Source organism: Cyprinodon variegatus, unplaced genomic scaffold (genome assembly GCF_000732505.1).
Source record: "Cyprinodon variegatus isolate N-32 unplaced genomic scaffold, C_variegatus-1.0 Scaffold489, whole genome shotgun sequence".
Lineage (NCBI taxonomy): Eukaryota > Metazoa > Chordata > Actinopteri > Cyprinodontiformes > Cyprinodontidae > Cyprinodon > Cyprinodon variegatus.
Genome location: NW_015150942.1, coordinates 178128 through 190707, shown reverse-complemented (window position 1 = coordinate 190707; position 12580 = coordinate 178128). Strand labels below are relative to the sequence as shown.

Genomic DNA, 12580 nt, shown 5'->3' with positions numbered 1-12580 from the left:
GTTAGGTTATATCCAAGTAACGTCTTCCTATGGGCAACGACTTGAAGGCACAAACTAAACTGTTCATAATTTATTCTTTATGGTACGCCAGCATTCATAACATAAAATAACGTAACGTAAAATCAAGGGCTCAATGTCAAAAAAACGTTGTTACCCTTTAATTATAACTGACACTAACTTTAGTTATCAATGGATAAAAAAAAGTGTTGCTGGAAGAGTTCCCTCCAATAATCCAGCATGGTTGAAGTGCTGAAACCTGTCAGTCAATCCTGGAGTCTTGTCAGCAACTGACCAGACAAACGTTATTGTCAATTTGTCTGTAGAAAGTGTATTTAAAATGAAATTTCTTTTTATATATCATATATAAAGATGCAGGATAATTTTACAGGCGAATAAATGAAGCACCTCCTTACCTGACGGATCTAATGAGGTATTCTGCCTTATGAAAAAAACTCACAGCTAATTTGATCGGCCAAAATAAGCCAGTAAAGTTATTTCAAGACAGCAACGGAAAAAAATCAACATTACAGTCCAAACTTTCACTAACAAAGGATGAATTCAGCTGTAACAAAAGTGGGTGAGTAAATATAGCATGTGAACAAGAAGGAGAACATTTGAAGCATATTTTTATCACGTGTTTAATCAGGCTGTTTATAAATATTTGTAGCTCATGCCAGCACTAGGTCAGTTTATAACCAGGTGTTTGATATTAAATAAGCAAAAGAAGCGCTGGTGAAGATTCTTAGTCATCCAAGTCATAGTCATTCTAAAAAAGTATAAAAAAAAACAATCCACTGGACTTTGTTTCCGACCTTGTTTGAAGACGTTTTGCTTCCCATCCAGGAAACATTTTGAATTGAAAAAGCTTCCTGGATGGGAAGCAAAATGTCTTCAAACAAAGTCAGAAACAAAGTCCAGTGGATTGGTTTTTTTACTTTTTTGGAAAGCCTTTTCCAAACTAAACATAAGCAAACAATGTAACTACAACAAAATTAAGAAATGGTTTATACAGACGAAGAAACCGCTTTCTCCAGCTGATTACTGTTCAGCTGCTCATAAGCTGGTAGCCATGTCAACCTTTTGACGCCTTTTCAGCATTAACAGTTTTCCAATCTCTAAATACTTTGGGTTAGCATGTCTGAATCACATGATCCCCACTGATAAAAATTAGTAATTTATTTTAAAGTCTCTTTCTTAAAGTATTCATATATGCTATGTTTTTGTCATGCAAATGTCCAAAAAGCCTTTAACAGGGTGCGTAATGTTATACTTCCAATACAGTCTGTAATAATTACGTTCTTCCTCTGGCTGTGAGGGACTTTGTCTTTGTGATTTGTCCGTCGTTTCCCTGAGAGAAATCCCCTGACATGTCCGACTCTTTCGAAACGCTTGACTAAATGCATTAGGTAATGTCAGCTTCACTCTCTGCCCATTACAGTTCTCTTGTGTGGTCGGCGGGCATTGCCATCTACATTCCCATGTGGGTGGAGTGATCTTAGAATTGGCATCACATCGTTTCAGTGACGATCTCTGCATTTTCCAGCCTGATGATGGAGCAATATTTCAGAGCCAAAGTGACCATGAAGACGCAAATAGGCCACACTACCAGGATTGTGGACCAAGAAACTCCCTAGAATTGCAAACCAGCAGGAAACAGTAGATTTTATAGCCTGGGTGCCATTCCGAACTTAGTCCCGCCCACAAGGTTTGAGGTCGGGAAGTTCGGTCTGGCATTGCTCCATACAGTAGTAGCGCGAGTATGATCGCCCGCTCTCTGGCGATCCAATCAAATTGTCAGGGCGGGCTTTATACGATGATGGACAGATGATCAACAGTAGCGTAATCAACCACGTGACCAAAGCGCGCTTGGGTGACAACAACAATGGCTGCCGCCGGAGAGTTGAGGTGAGTAGATTCTGCTATTAGGTCTGTTCTAGAAGATATCGACAGCAAATTAATTTTAAAAGAGGAACAGAGAAACGCGATCAAGGCTCATCTTCTTATTCTAGGCGTGAAACTGCACGCTTTGATTTTTGACAACAACTATGCGTGGCTTAACATACGTCACGCACTCCGTTGCTCTTATTGGTTGTAGGTCTATCCAATTGAGTGCAGAGGCATTTTTTTTCCTGGTTCGTTGAAACCACGCCCCATAATCACAGCTCTATGGAGCAGTATCAGACTCATATTCTGACTAGAATTGAGTAAGACTACGTCAGGCTATAGATTTTATGCAATTAAAATAAAAATCTTAGATTTTTCTTTAATATACTATTAAAAGATTTGTAAACTGTTTTAATGTAAGAAACCAGGCCTAAGGCTTTCTCTTGTAATTCATGAATTGTACAGATGTAAGACACACAAATCTGACCTTGAAGGTGGCAGGGGACGTCGTACTCAATTTCCTCATGGCGTGACGGACTGAGGAACAGCGTCCCATCCACCAGGGGGAACTGCTCAAACACGGGCAGTGAGCGATGGCATAGAGCACAGTTAACCACGTTCCTCTGGCTTGCACTGAGAGCTGACAGTATAAACCTGCAGGATTGATGTCAAAAAGAAAAAGTCAGGATAAGACCATCTTTTATTGGTCAACTTTTTGGCTGACGAAGAAGTAATCAGCTCTAAATTACTTGCACATAAACTGATGCAATAAAGGTATGCAGTTGCTGGCATGTAGATGTAAAACCACAATGAGATTTCTTCCCTGCCCTAAAGCTGGTTTTGATAAAAGAGGAATATTTAGAGAGGAAACAGGAAGGAAGCTGAAAAACTGTTACCAGAAAAACCTACACTGTTGTTTAGGATTGTAGGTTCCTTTGCGTTAAACCGGTCGTCCGACTCCTTCCAGAAATGTTTACTTCTTCCTTTGTTATTTTTGCTGCTTTGGTAAAAAACTTGTTTTGCAAATAAAACTGAGCTTTTCTGCTAAAACTTGTATCCAATGTGTCTAAAAGCGCATCATTAAGCCAAAGACACACAAATGTAAAAATCCATCAGTACTTTATAAGTTAACCAACATTTAGAGTTAATTTAAAATCTATGGAATGAAAAACAGGGCATAGTTTGCCTTTATTAGCTCGGTCAAAGAGAGAGACATAGTTAGACACTGTATTCAAATATCACAAAGTTTAGTGCAGCTTTCTGAATATATTTAAACCAAAAATCTGAAACCTCTAGATCACAGGGTTTACCTGCGTAGCTCCTCCCCCTGGCCTGCCTGGGCGTCGTCCTCCATGCGGACGTGGTAAGTGTTGAGTTTGTGGCGGGGGACGTGGGTGAGGAGCTCCGAGAGGTCCAGCCTCCTCAGGAACTGCACCGGGTGAGCGTGGGTACTGTCCCCTCCGCCGCCGGAGGTGAGACGGGGGTGGAGTGGGAGGGCGAAGGACAGCTGCAGAGGAAAAACAGACCCTGGATCGAGGTGTGCGCCACCGGCTGAACCAGGGGAGCATCCGCCACCCCGACTCAGAACACCTCCAGCCAGCAGGTGTTTTCTCTGCGGGTCCATGTGGACGGCTGATTTGAAGAATTCGCCCAGCTGGCGGGAACCCCGCATACCTGCTCCCCCTGATCCCAGGACAGGGGGGGAGAAGTTAAAACCGCTGGGAGGAGACAATCCTGGGGAGTCGCAGGGAGATTTCTGAGGAGGCCCCAGGGGAGATAGTCCTCCTGCACCATGGCCCCCTCCTCTTTCTATGGAGTTCTGGCGGTCCACCGATTGTCTACGAGGTAACTCCTGACTGGAGGCCCTGTGGGGTAATTTCCCCCCTCCAGAGGCTCCAGTTGGCTTGCTCTTCTTGGGCTCTTCAAATGGACCATCTCCAGACCCCACAGCGCCCCCAGTCCTCCCAGAGCTCCTCTCAGACGGCTTCTTTTTGCGCTCATCCTGCATACGTTTCACCTGATACCAGTCGGTGTCCTTCTTCAGGTGGCCCTGTCCGCAGCGGCATGAGCAGAACCTGAAGGCCAAGTCGTAGCCCTTCTTGGTCCACATGTTCTGCCGGCACTGCTTCTCGTTCCAGGAGCGGGCACGGCCGATGCAGTTAAACTGAACGAGGATGGAGCTCTCCCACTCATAGAAGCACTGCAAATGCATCCAGTTGCCGTATGGGCAGAGCTCGTTGTTGCAGAGCACCCGCTGGTGGTCCTCTTTCTCCAGGTCGATGGAGCGGCCCAGGCTGCAGCCCAGAGGGGAGGCGCACTGGACCTCTGTTTGAACAGAGAGAAGAGAAACCAACTAGTCAAACATCTAAAACCCCAAATAATGAGCCAAGAGGACTCTAGAACCAAGATATTTCTGAAAAATGTAAAAGTTTTGATCTAGAAACTTCCAAATAAACTAAAATTAAATTGGAATTGGGTGTTTGGGCCATAAGTAGAACATTGTATTGGAGAATTTGCCTCATTAGATTAAGTTAAAAAAAAAAATTATAATTTTTAAATTTAAGACTAAACCATTCAAAATAACAAAAATATCATCAGCAAGCTTCTGCATTAAACTCATTGTCTTTAGTAACATCAAAATGGGTCAAAGTTTCAGCTATATAACAAACACTGTCTACAAAATAAAAAAATATACTGATAAAGATGCAAAAGTATAATCCAGAACCCGAAACTCTTCAAGTCTGCTGTGAACTGGAAACTAGTAAACCACCAGTATCACCATCTGCAGTAAAGTTAGTTTAACATCATGATGCACTGATAGATTACTGACCAATAAAAAACAAAATAAAAACAAACATTCAACCAATCCCAAATTAAACCATGTCTGAAATATACAACTAAATGTCAACTAGAAAAGTTTTATTCTCAGAAGAAATGAAAAGTTTGTAGGAGTCAATGCGAGTCTTTCAAATTTAAGAACAAAGCAACTGACATGTATGGTGGTGGTGGCATCATGCTGGGGTGCATCACCTGTGATCCTATAATAATGAAGCCAAAGGGGCCTCCATATTCTTATACTCTGAGCTCAAATCAACATATGACTGAAACATAGATATAACGAGGTTTGCCGACAGGAAAGACCTGAAAAACATCAAACGTGTTCCTAGAATCACTAAATCTGGAAAACATTAAGCTTGTTGGACGACTCCGACTTTAGACAGAGCTGTTGACAGAAAACCACTTCAACTGAGCTCTACCGATTCAGAAAAGTATAGCAGTCAAATAATGTCTCCTAAAGTCCTACTTTTTTCTCTGCTGCTGTTAACGATCGTTTACCCAGTTGTATGTTTCCTGAAGGAACAGTTCAGAATAACCAAAACTCCAAGATGTCCCCAATAAAATTTACAAATGTAAAAGACATTTACAATTTATAGCTAAATCCTTTGTTCGAGCTTTCAACAATGCGTGTTACTGTTCCAAACACTGAGTCACACAAGTTAGATGAAGGCGTATGGGATGTCATTTCATCCACGCACTGACTGAGATTCGACAGCTGAGCCTTTGAAGGTTGTTCATCATATGCTGAATTAAAATCAACAAAATTATTTTAAAAAATGTCAGTAATAGCATCAATATCTGGAGTTCTACTGGGCCTTTAGAGGGTCAGCAGGGTTTTTGGACCGAAGGCAGCCGTCTGAGGCTGGATGGAGAGCCAGCAAAAGCTGGCAGACAGTTTGAGTGAGGAGCAGCTCATGATAACATTAGGGGGTGGGGGCGGGGGGTTTCCTTCTTCCTTTTCCGGTGCACTGCCAGCTGCGCTTAATAGTCGATGTTTCATTTTATTTAATTTTGAGCATCATGACAAAATCTTTAAAAAGTTCTCAATCGAAATGTCTGCACAGTCGTCTCGTTGAGTTTTAAACGAATGATCAACGTTTTCATCATCATGCATATTATAAATGGTGTTCAGTCTCCTGCCTCATTCTATTAATGCAATATTGTGCAAGTCTTTAATAAATGTAACATTTATTTTGGCTCAGGGATTTACCTTTTAGCAGTTTTTTTTTTAGTTTTTTATATTCAAACAACAGCAAAATAAAACAGAACGAGGAACACATTCATGAAGGGTAAAATCTGATAACAAAAATGAAATAACAGGGCAGACTTTGATGCAGGATGTGAGAAAAGCATCTTCCTCAAGCTGAGTATCTACATTAGGTTAACATTTAAGCTGTTAACTCTCTGAAACTAATTCTTGGTATTTTCACAGATTCAACCTAATAATTATGAACAAACTGTAGCTTCATGCCCAAAGAAAACGGTTAAAGATAGGAACAGTCTTGAAGACCTTTTAAGTAGCATGTAACAGTTCATTCAAACTAATGCTTTTCACTCTAAACTAGATAAAATTATTGATTTTATTGTGTAACTCATTCTTTTTGGATTTTGAGACATCAAGTGTGATTTAACCTGAACTAAATACACGTAGAAAAGGACCCAAAACAAAGTTTTTGATTGGCTAGCACTGCTACCTTGCAGGAAGAAGGTTGCGGGTTCAATTCCGGTCGGGGTCTATCTGCATGGAGTTTGCATGTTCTCCCTGAGCATGCGTGTGTTCTCCCCGTGTACTCTGGCTTTTCATCCCACACTCCAAAAACACGATTGTTAGGTTAATTCAGGCATCCCCAAACTCGGTCGCTGTCCTGCAGGTTTTAGAGGTTTCCTTGCTCCAGCACAGCTGATTTTAATTGAAAGCTAATTAACAGGCTTCGGCTCTACTGCAATCATGATAATCAGCTGTGCTAAAGCAGGGAAACCTCTAAAACCTGCAGGACAGCGGCCCTCGAGGACCGAGTTTGGGGATGCCTGGGTTAATTGGCTTCTCTATATTACCCACCTTAGGTGTGAGAGTGAATGGTAGTGTTGGACTAGCAACCTGTCAAGGTTGTATAGAGTTTGTAAGATTGGAAAAGGAAATTATTTTTGAAGTAAAGTCAAATGATATGTGAAAAATCTAATTTGGTTATATTTAAATTAACTGGTTTCTATACAAACATTAATTCTTGTTATTTTAGTTAAAAGTAAGTATATTAGGTTGGTTCATCAACTGAAATGTTCAAAGAATCATTTGGAACAGGGCAAAAATTTTAAGTTGTGTCAAGTGCAGTATTATTGTTTACATCAACATAATATATTCAGGTCATAACAAGCGATTAAATTCAGATTCTGTGAAGTCAAATATTTTAGATGTGATATCTGGACATCATTTATGTTAGTTTGAGCAAGGTTATAGTTTTTCCAGTGTACAGCCACTTCAGGAAATAACAAAAAGGTCTAGATCAGGTGTCTGCAAGCTTTTATGTCCAAAGAACCAAGAGGGAGTGTTGGCCTAATGGTTAGAGGAGTGAGCTTGTCCTCTGAGAAGATTGCAGGTAGCCGTTTCAATCCCCACAGCCTGAACTCTGGGTCCCTGAGCAAGACCCTTAACTCCACACTGCTCCCTGGGCGTTGCACAATGGCAGCCCACTGCTCTCTAAGGGGATGGGTTAAATGCAGAGGTAAATTTCTCAATTTTTATGATAAATAGAATTCAAATATTATTAATTTGCCACAAGTCTGGCTAAGTAAAAGTCATTTATATGACTTTAAATACTGCAGAAATCAAAGAAACATTTAACCTTTTTTTCTTACATAACCTTGATAAAATCTTTTAACCTGGAGTTTTGTTCTTTTTTCAACCAGTTTATCACATAACCAAAGCCTATTGCGGTACATTTAACGTTTTAATGTGATAAACTTAAGAAAACATCAGTAACATAACACTTTTTAATTCCTATTTTGCATACAAATTCAACCATTTTAAGTTTTCTTTTATTGTTAAATAAAGTATTGCTTGTTTTTTTCTACTTTTTTATAGTATTGCATTATAATATGTAGGCACCAATAAAGAAAATATGTGCAGACTTGAGTGGTTGTAGCATGAAGGAAGGGGTGAGGGAATCATTTATCAAGTGCCAAAAAAGAGACAGGAGTTTATTGTGATGTAAAGCTAGACAAATTGAGCTGTTGCTCAGGTTTGGCAGCTCTGCTAAAAATCTGACTGCACTGCTGAAGTAAACTTGCATTTCATTGAACCCATTTAAACTTATTTGAAGTTTTACTTTCATGATTGCATGCAGTGAGATGACTTCTCCAGCTGCTGTCAGTAGGAGTTTTTTTGCGCACACAAGCGGTGGTGTCAGGAGGCCACAAGCTTAACCTGAGAGCGGTGCAAGGTGTGTGCCAGGAGGCGCGTCTGAGGCCTGCAGGAGCGCCTTTTAAAGTCATTTCCATAAAAGCCAAACGTCTGCTTTCACACCAAACACATGCATTTTATCTGACTCTAAACGTGTTTCCACAGTCTTCAGTTAAACAAGCAGCAGTGGCCTTTAAATCACTTCCACCACCTCAGTTTGAGGAACAGGTTCTGGCTGATTTAAAATGCGCAGAGGAAACCAAACAGTTCATGCAAGGCCTAAAATCGGACGCCTGTGTTTGCTTCTAATCAATGAATCTGGCCTATTTGGAGCATGCATGTGTGAGTGTATCGGTGCAAACACGGGCCGCGTCCCGGTTCATGTGTGCCAAACGTTTGCAGATAAGCCAGAGTGCCTACTGAGAGAGAAACAACATCTCCAAACTTCTCTGCATCTCTTACCGCTGCAGCGCTCCGTCCTGGGCGCAGCGGCAGCTGCAGCCGCCGCGCCTCCCGCTGCCGCCGCCGCGCAGCCTCCATTTTCCTGCTCGTCTCCACTGCTGTTCGCGCGTTTGCTCTTCTTCCCTTTGCTGTTCTTCTGGTTGGGCATTTTACGGAGTTTGAAACGTCAACGGTTGCTGTTTCGACCTTCTTTTTTTTAAATCAGCGGCTGGTGTCAACGCTGTCTGACATTTCTGTTGACTCCATTTCTGCGGCGGATTTCGACGGTGCGTTTGCGGCGCTTTCTTTCTTTTATTTCACTCCTCTTGGTGTTTGAGGTCTCCTTCGGGGAAGAAGCGGACTTTGCGTTTCGCTGCAGGTAAAAGAAATAAGCTACTATAACCTTTAATGGTGAAGGCGTGTCCGCGTCTTGTTTTGATTCCTGCTCGGCTGTTTTCTTCCACCCCCTGACGTCAACTGGCCCCGCCCCCCTCTAGTGACTTTGGTCGACGTGCTGCGTTCAGGTACTATAGGTAAAAATGGATAACACTAATTTATAAAATGTCTGTAAATATATACATTGGTTTATTAACTTTGATAAATTAAAACACTTATGTGTGTATGCCTTTGATTATTTGCCCAAGTTGCCTCTGGAAGTGCAGAAAAACACACCTCAGATGGGATATTAATGCAATAATTATAATAGCTTTATTACAAGTTGGGCCTTATCTGGTAATGTGGCAGAAAGATGGACGTTGCTATTTCGAGGAGCATTTCCAAAAGGCGATATGTTGTGTAAAAAAAAAAAAAAAAAAAGCAGTTTACCATAAAAACACCATCTTTTTGTTTAAACATGGAGGCACCAGCATCATGCTGTGTGAAGCTGGTCAGAGCTGAAAAGAAAATGAAAAGTTTCCACTACAAGCTTCAGATCAGAATCAGAAATACTTTCATAATCCCAGAGGGAAATTACTTTTGTTACACGTTCCAGTTACAGTTTTATATATTTATACACAACCAACCACACAAGATAATAAAGATATAAATATATACACATATAAGTCTTCTGTATATATATATATATATATATATATATATATATATATATATATATATATATATATATATATATATATATATATATCCAAGTAAAGTGATAGTGACGTGCAAAAATAGTGCATAAATGTCAATTACAGAGGGGGAGTGTCTGAATCACTTGAGGGAGGCGTTATAGAGCAGGCATCCCCAACCTCGGCCCTCAAGGCCCGCTGTCCTGCAGGTTTTAGAGGTTTCCTTGCTTCAGCACAGCTGATTTTAATTGAAAGCTGATAAATCAGCTGTGCTAAAGCAGGGAAACCTCTAAAAATTGCAGGACAGCAGGCCTTGAGGACAAGGGTTTGGGATGCCTGTTATAGAGGAATGATTTCCTGTGGCATTCTGTGGTGCATCTGGGTAAGAGGAGTCTCCTGCTAAAGGAGCTCATCTGCTGGACCAGTGTAGTCTATTAATCACTAAATACTTCCAGCGGCGTTTATCTAATATGACTCCAAAAATATTCACAGATGGATGAGTCTAGTCAAATTGGAACCAAATCCTCCAGGAAAAGAACTACAGGAAACAAACATTAAATATGAAGCATCCTGCTTCCTCTTCCTATCTCTGTCCTATTCAGACAACACTATCACAGTAACCGCTGGGACACTTCCAGTAGGGCTAAAGTGTCCTTGCTGATTTGTAGCATTTGGATAGATCCTATAGATATAAGACTCTTACCAGTAAGAATTAAACAATCAGCTAGGTTTGAATGCAGTTTCGTAAATCTGGTTGAATTTCACTAGAATTAAGTGGTAAAAAGAAATTTTAAGCAAATTAAGTTAAACTAAACTTGAACAAAATTGATTGTTCGACTTTTAAATGTGTTTCAAAGGATTAGTAGATAAAGGTTGTCCTTGAAAAAAAACAATAAAATTAAAATAATCTTACATGGCCTCTTAGTTTTACATATTTTGTGAATTAATTTCATAAAACTTATTTATACAGTAAGAAATTGAAAAATGATAATTGTATTGACTTTAGTGCAACTAAATGCAATGTAGTAATAATTACTGTAATTAGCCAATCCTTCCTATCCATACCAATATATATATATATATATATATATATATATATATATATATATATGGAACAAGAGGCCAGAATGAGCATATTATCAAATACTTTTAGTATTTTCAACACTTGAAAACAACACCTGTAACAAATGAGCCCGTCTTTAAAAGAAACTGCATCCCAAATATAGAAAAACAATAACATTTCACATTTTCAAGTGTAAAGACTTTATTTTCAAAGCAGGTTCCACAGAACAAAGCCCAGTACTGTTGGTAATACGACATACAGTAACAATGCACCTAAATGCAAATGGCCTGAGTACCGACTCGGTTTAGGTCACTGACACACACACAGCTTCCTCATTTCCACAACGCTTAAAACTCTTGGGGTTCATTCTAACCGACGTGTTGCTGCTTCTCTTGGCCTTTAACCCAAAGCTCTGATCCGTTTATCGTCATCAAAACATACAGATCAAACAGAACAAACGCCTGCAGGAAAACTAAAAGGCAGAGTTGATGCAAGAGCAGATGGTCAAAAAAAGAACCTTGTCTTTCATTAGCTTTCAGTTGTGCTCAATTAAATTGACGCCATTTATTAAATTTAAAATCTTTGTGCAACATTTTTAAGACAAACAGAAAAAGACTCCATTTATCAGCAAGTTTTAAAAGTCTGAATATTTTTTTCTAAAATAGACAATCTATGCATCTCTACGAATAGTATTTCAAAGTTTTCACACAAACCCAGGTGTGTCCTGTGCCACCATAAACAGAAAGAAGCGTATTATATAGTTTGAAATTGAGTTAAGTAGTCATAAGTAGACCAATCATATAGGATTAACAATAATAAACCCCCCTCATTTAAAAAGGAAATGTTTTAAGAGCGTATATAGGGCCATGGGACAGTTATTAAGCACATTTTTGGTCCTGAGAATCATTATTAGAACAATTCCACCACTGAAGGCTGCACAAGAAATACATTCACCATTTGATCAGTAGAAGTTTCCACAAAGGCATTTTTTGGTTATTTGTAAAGGAACTTCATTAGTGACATTTAAAAAGAGCATCTTTGTTTTTTTGTGGTTATAAATCAGACGAGCAGCTAGGAAATCTCAAAATGCACTTCTAACGTTCTTTGTGGTCAAAAAAATAATGAGCTGTTCTAAAAAGCTCAAAAAAAGTCTTGTTTTAAAGTCCACAAGAGGTAGTAGAAGTGGCTCATGTAAACAGTACGCAGAGCAGCCATGTTGTCAAAAGCAACTGCAATTTACACTACTGACGCACATTTTTTTCCATCTGTTGGAGAAACAGCTGCTTTTAGATCGCACACTCCAGTAAAGACAATCACAGATATTGGACATTGTTCCTAAACAGTGGTATTCTCATAAAAGCATCTGATTGGGTTCTAACACTTTCATCAAAAACACAACATAAAAAAATAAAAACATAGATTTAATTTCCACTTTGTGCATCTTTAATGATTGGATTTGTAGGAAAATGATATATATGGTTTATAAAAAAGCGTTGCCTTGAATGGGTCACCACTTTTCCCTGAACTCCTGAATCAAAAGGTTTGCCTCCATCTCAGGAAGACGGAAATATCAGTTTCTCGAATAATCAACTTCCAGCATAATCTGTATTAACATTTTTTTTTTTTTTTTTCAGCTTCAAAATATTCAGATCGTAAAACTCAGGACAGCGTAGAAGTGCAGAAGAGTATGTTAATTTTCCAGAAACCAAGCTTCCCATTTTAAACATGCCTCCTTAGAGGATTTATGGACTTAATGTCAAATAGCTGGAAGGGGGAAAATATCCAACAAAAAAAATGCACTAATTTCTTTTTCTTGTTTGGAAATTTGTAACCTAACATGAAACCCCTCCTGGAGTCTATAACCATTTAGAGCTGCTGCCTCACTTA

At 39.6% G+C, this 12580-nt stretch overlaps 1 protein-coding gene across 1 annotated transcript in view; it reads right to left on the bottom strand.

Annotated features, from left to right (window-relative positions):
- heca (hdc homolog, cell cycle regulator) overlaps positions 1-9021 on the bottom strand; it is a 16203-nt gene extending 7182 nt beyond the window's left edge. The window contains exons 1-3 of the mRNA XM_015390218.1: positions 8582-9021; positions 3195-4209; positions 2372-2538 (exon numbers count right to left, since the gene is read on the bottom strand). Of these exons, the coding sequence (XP_015245704.1) occupies positions 2372-2538; positions 3195-4209; positions 8582-8729 (1330 nt within the window). The 5' untranslated portion in view covers positions 8730-9021. The remainder of the gene's footprint in view (positions 1-2371; positions 2539-3194; positions 4210-8581) is intronic.
- Positions 9022-12580: the final 3559 nt, after the last annotated feature.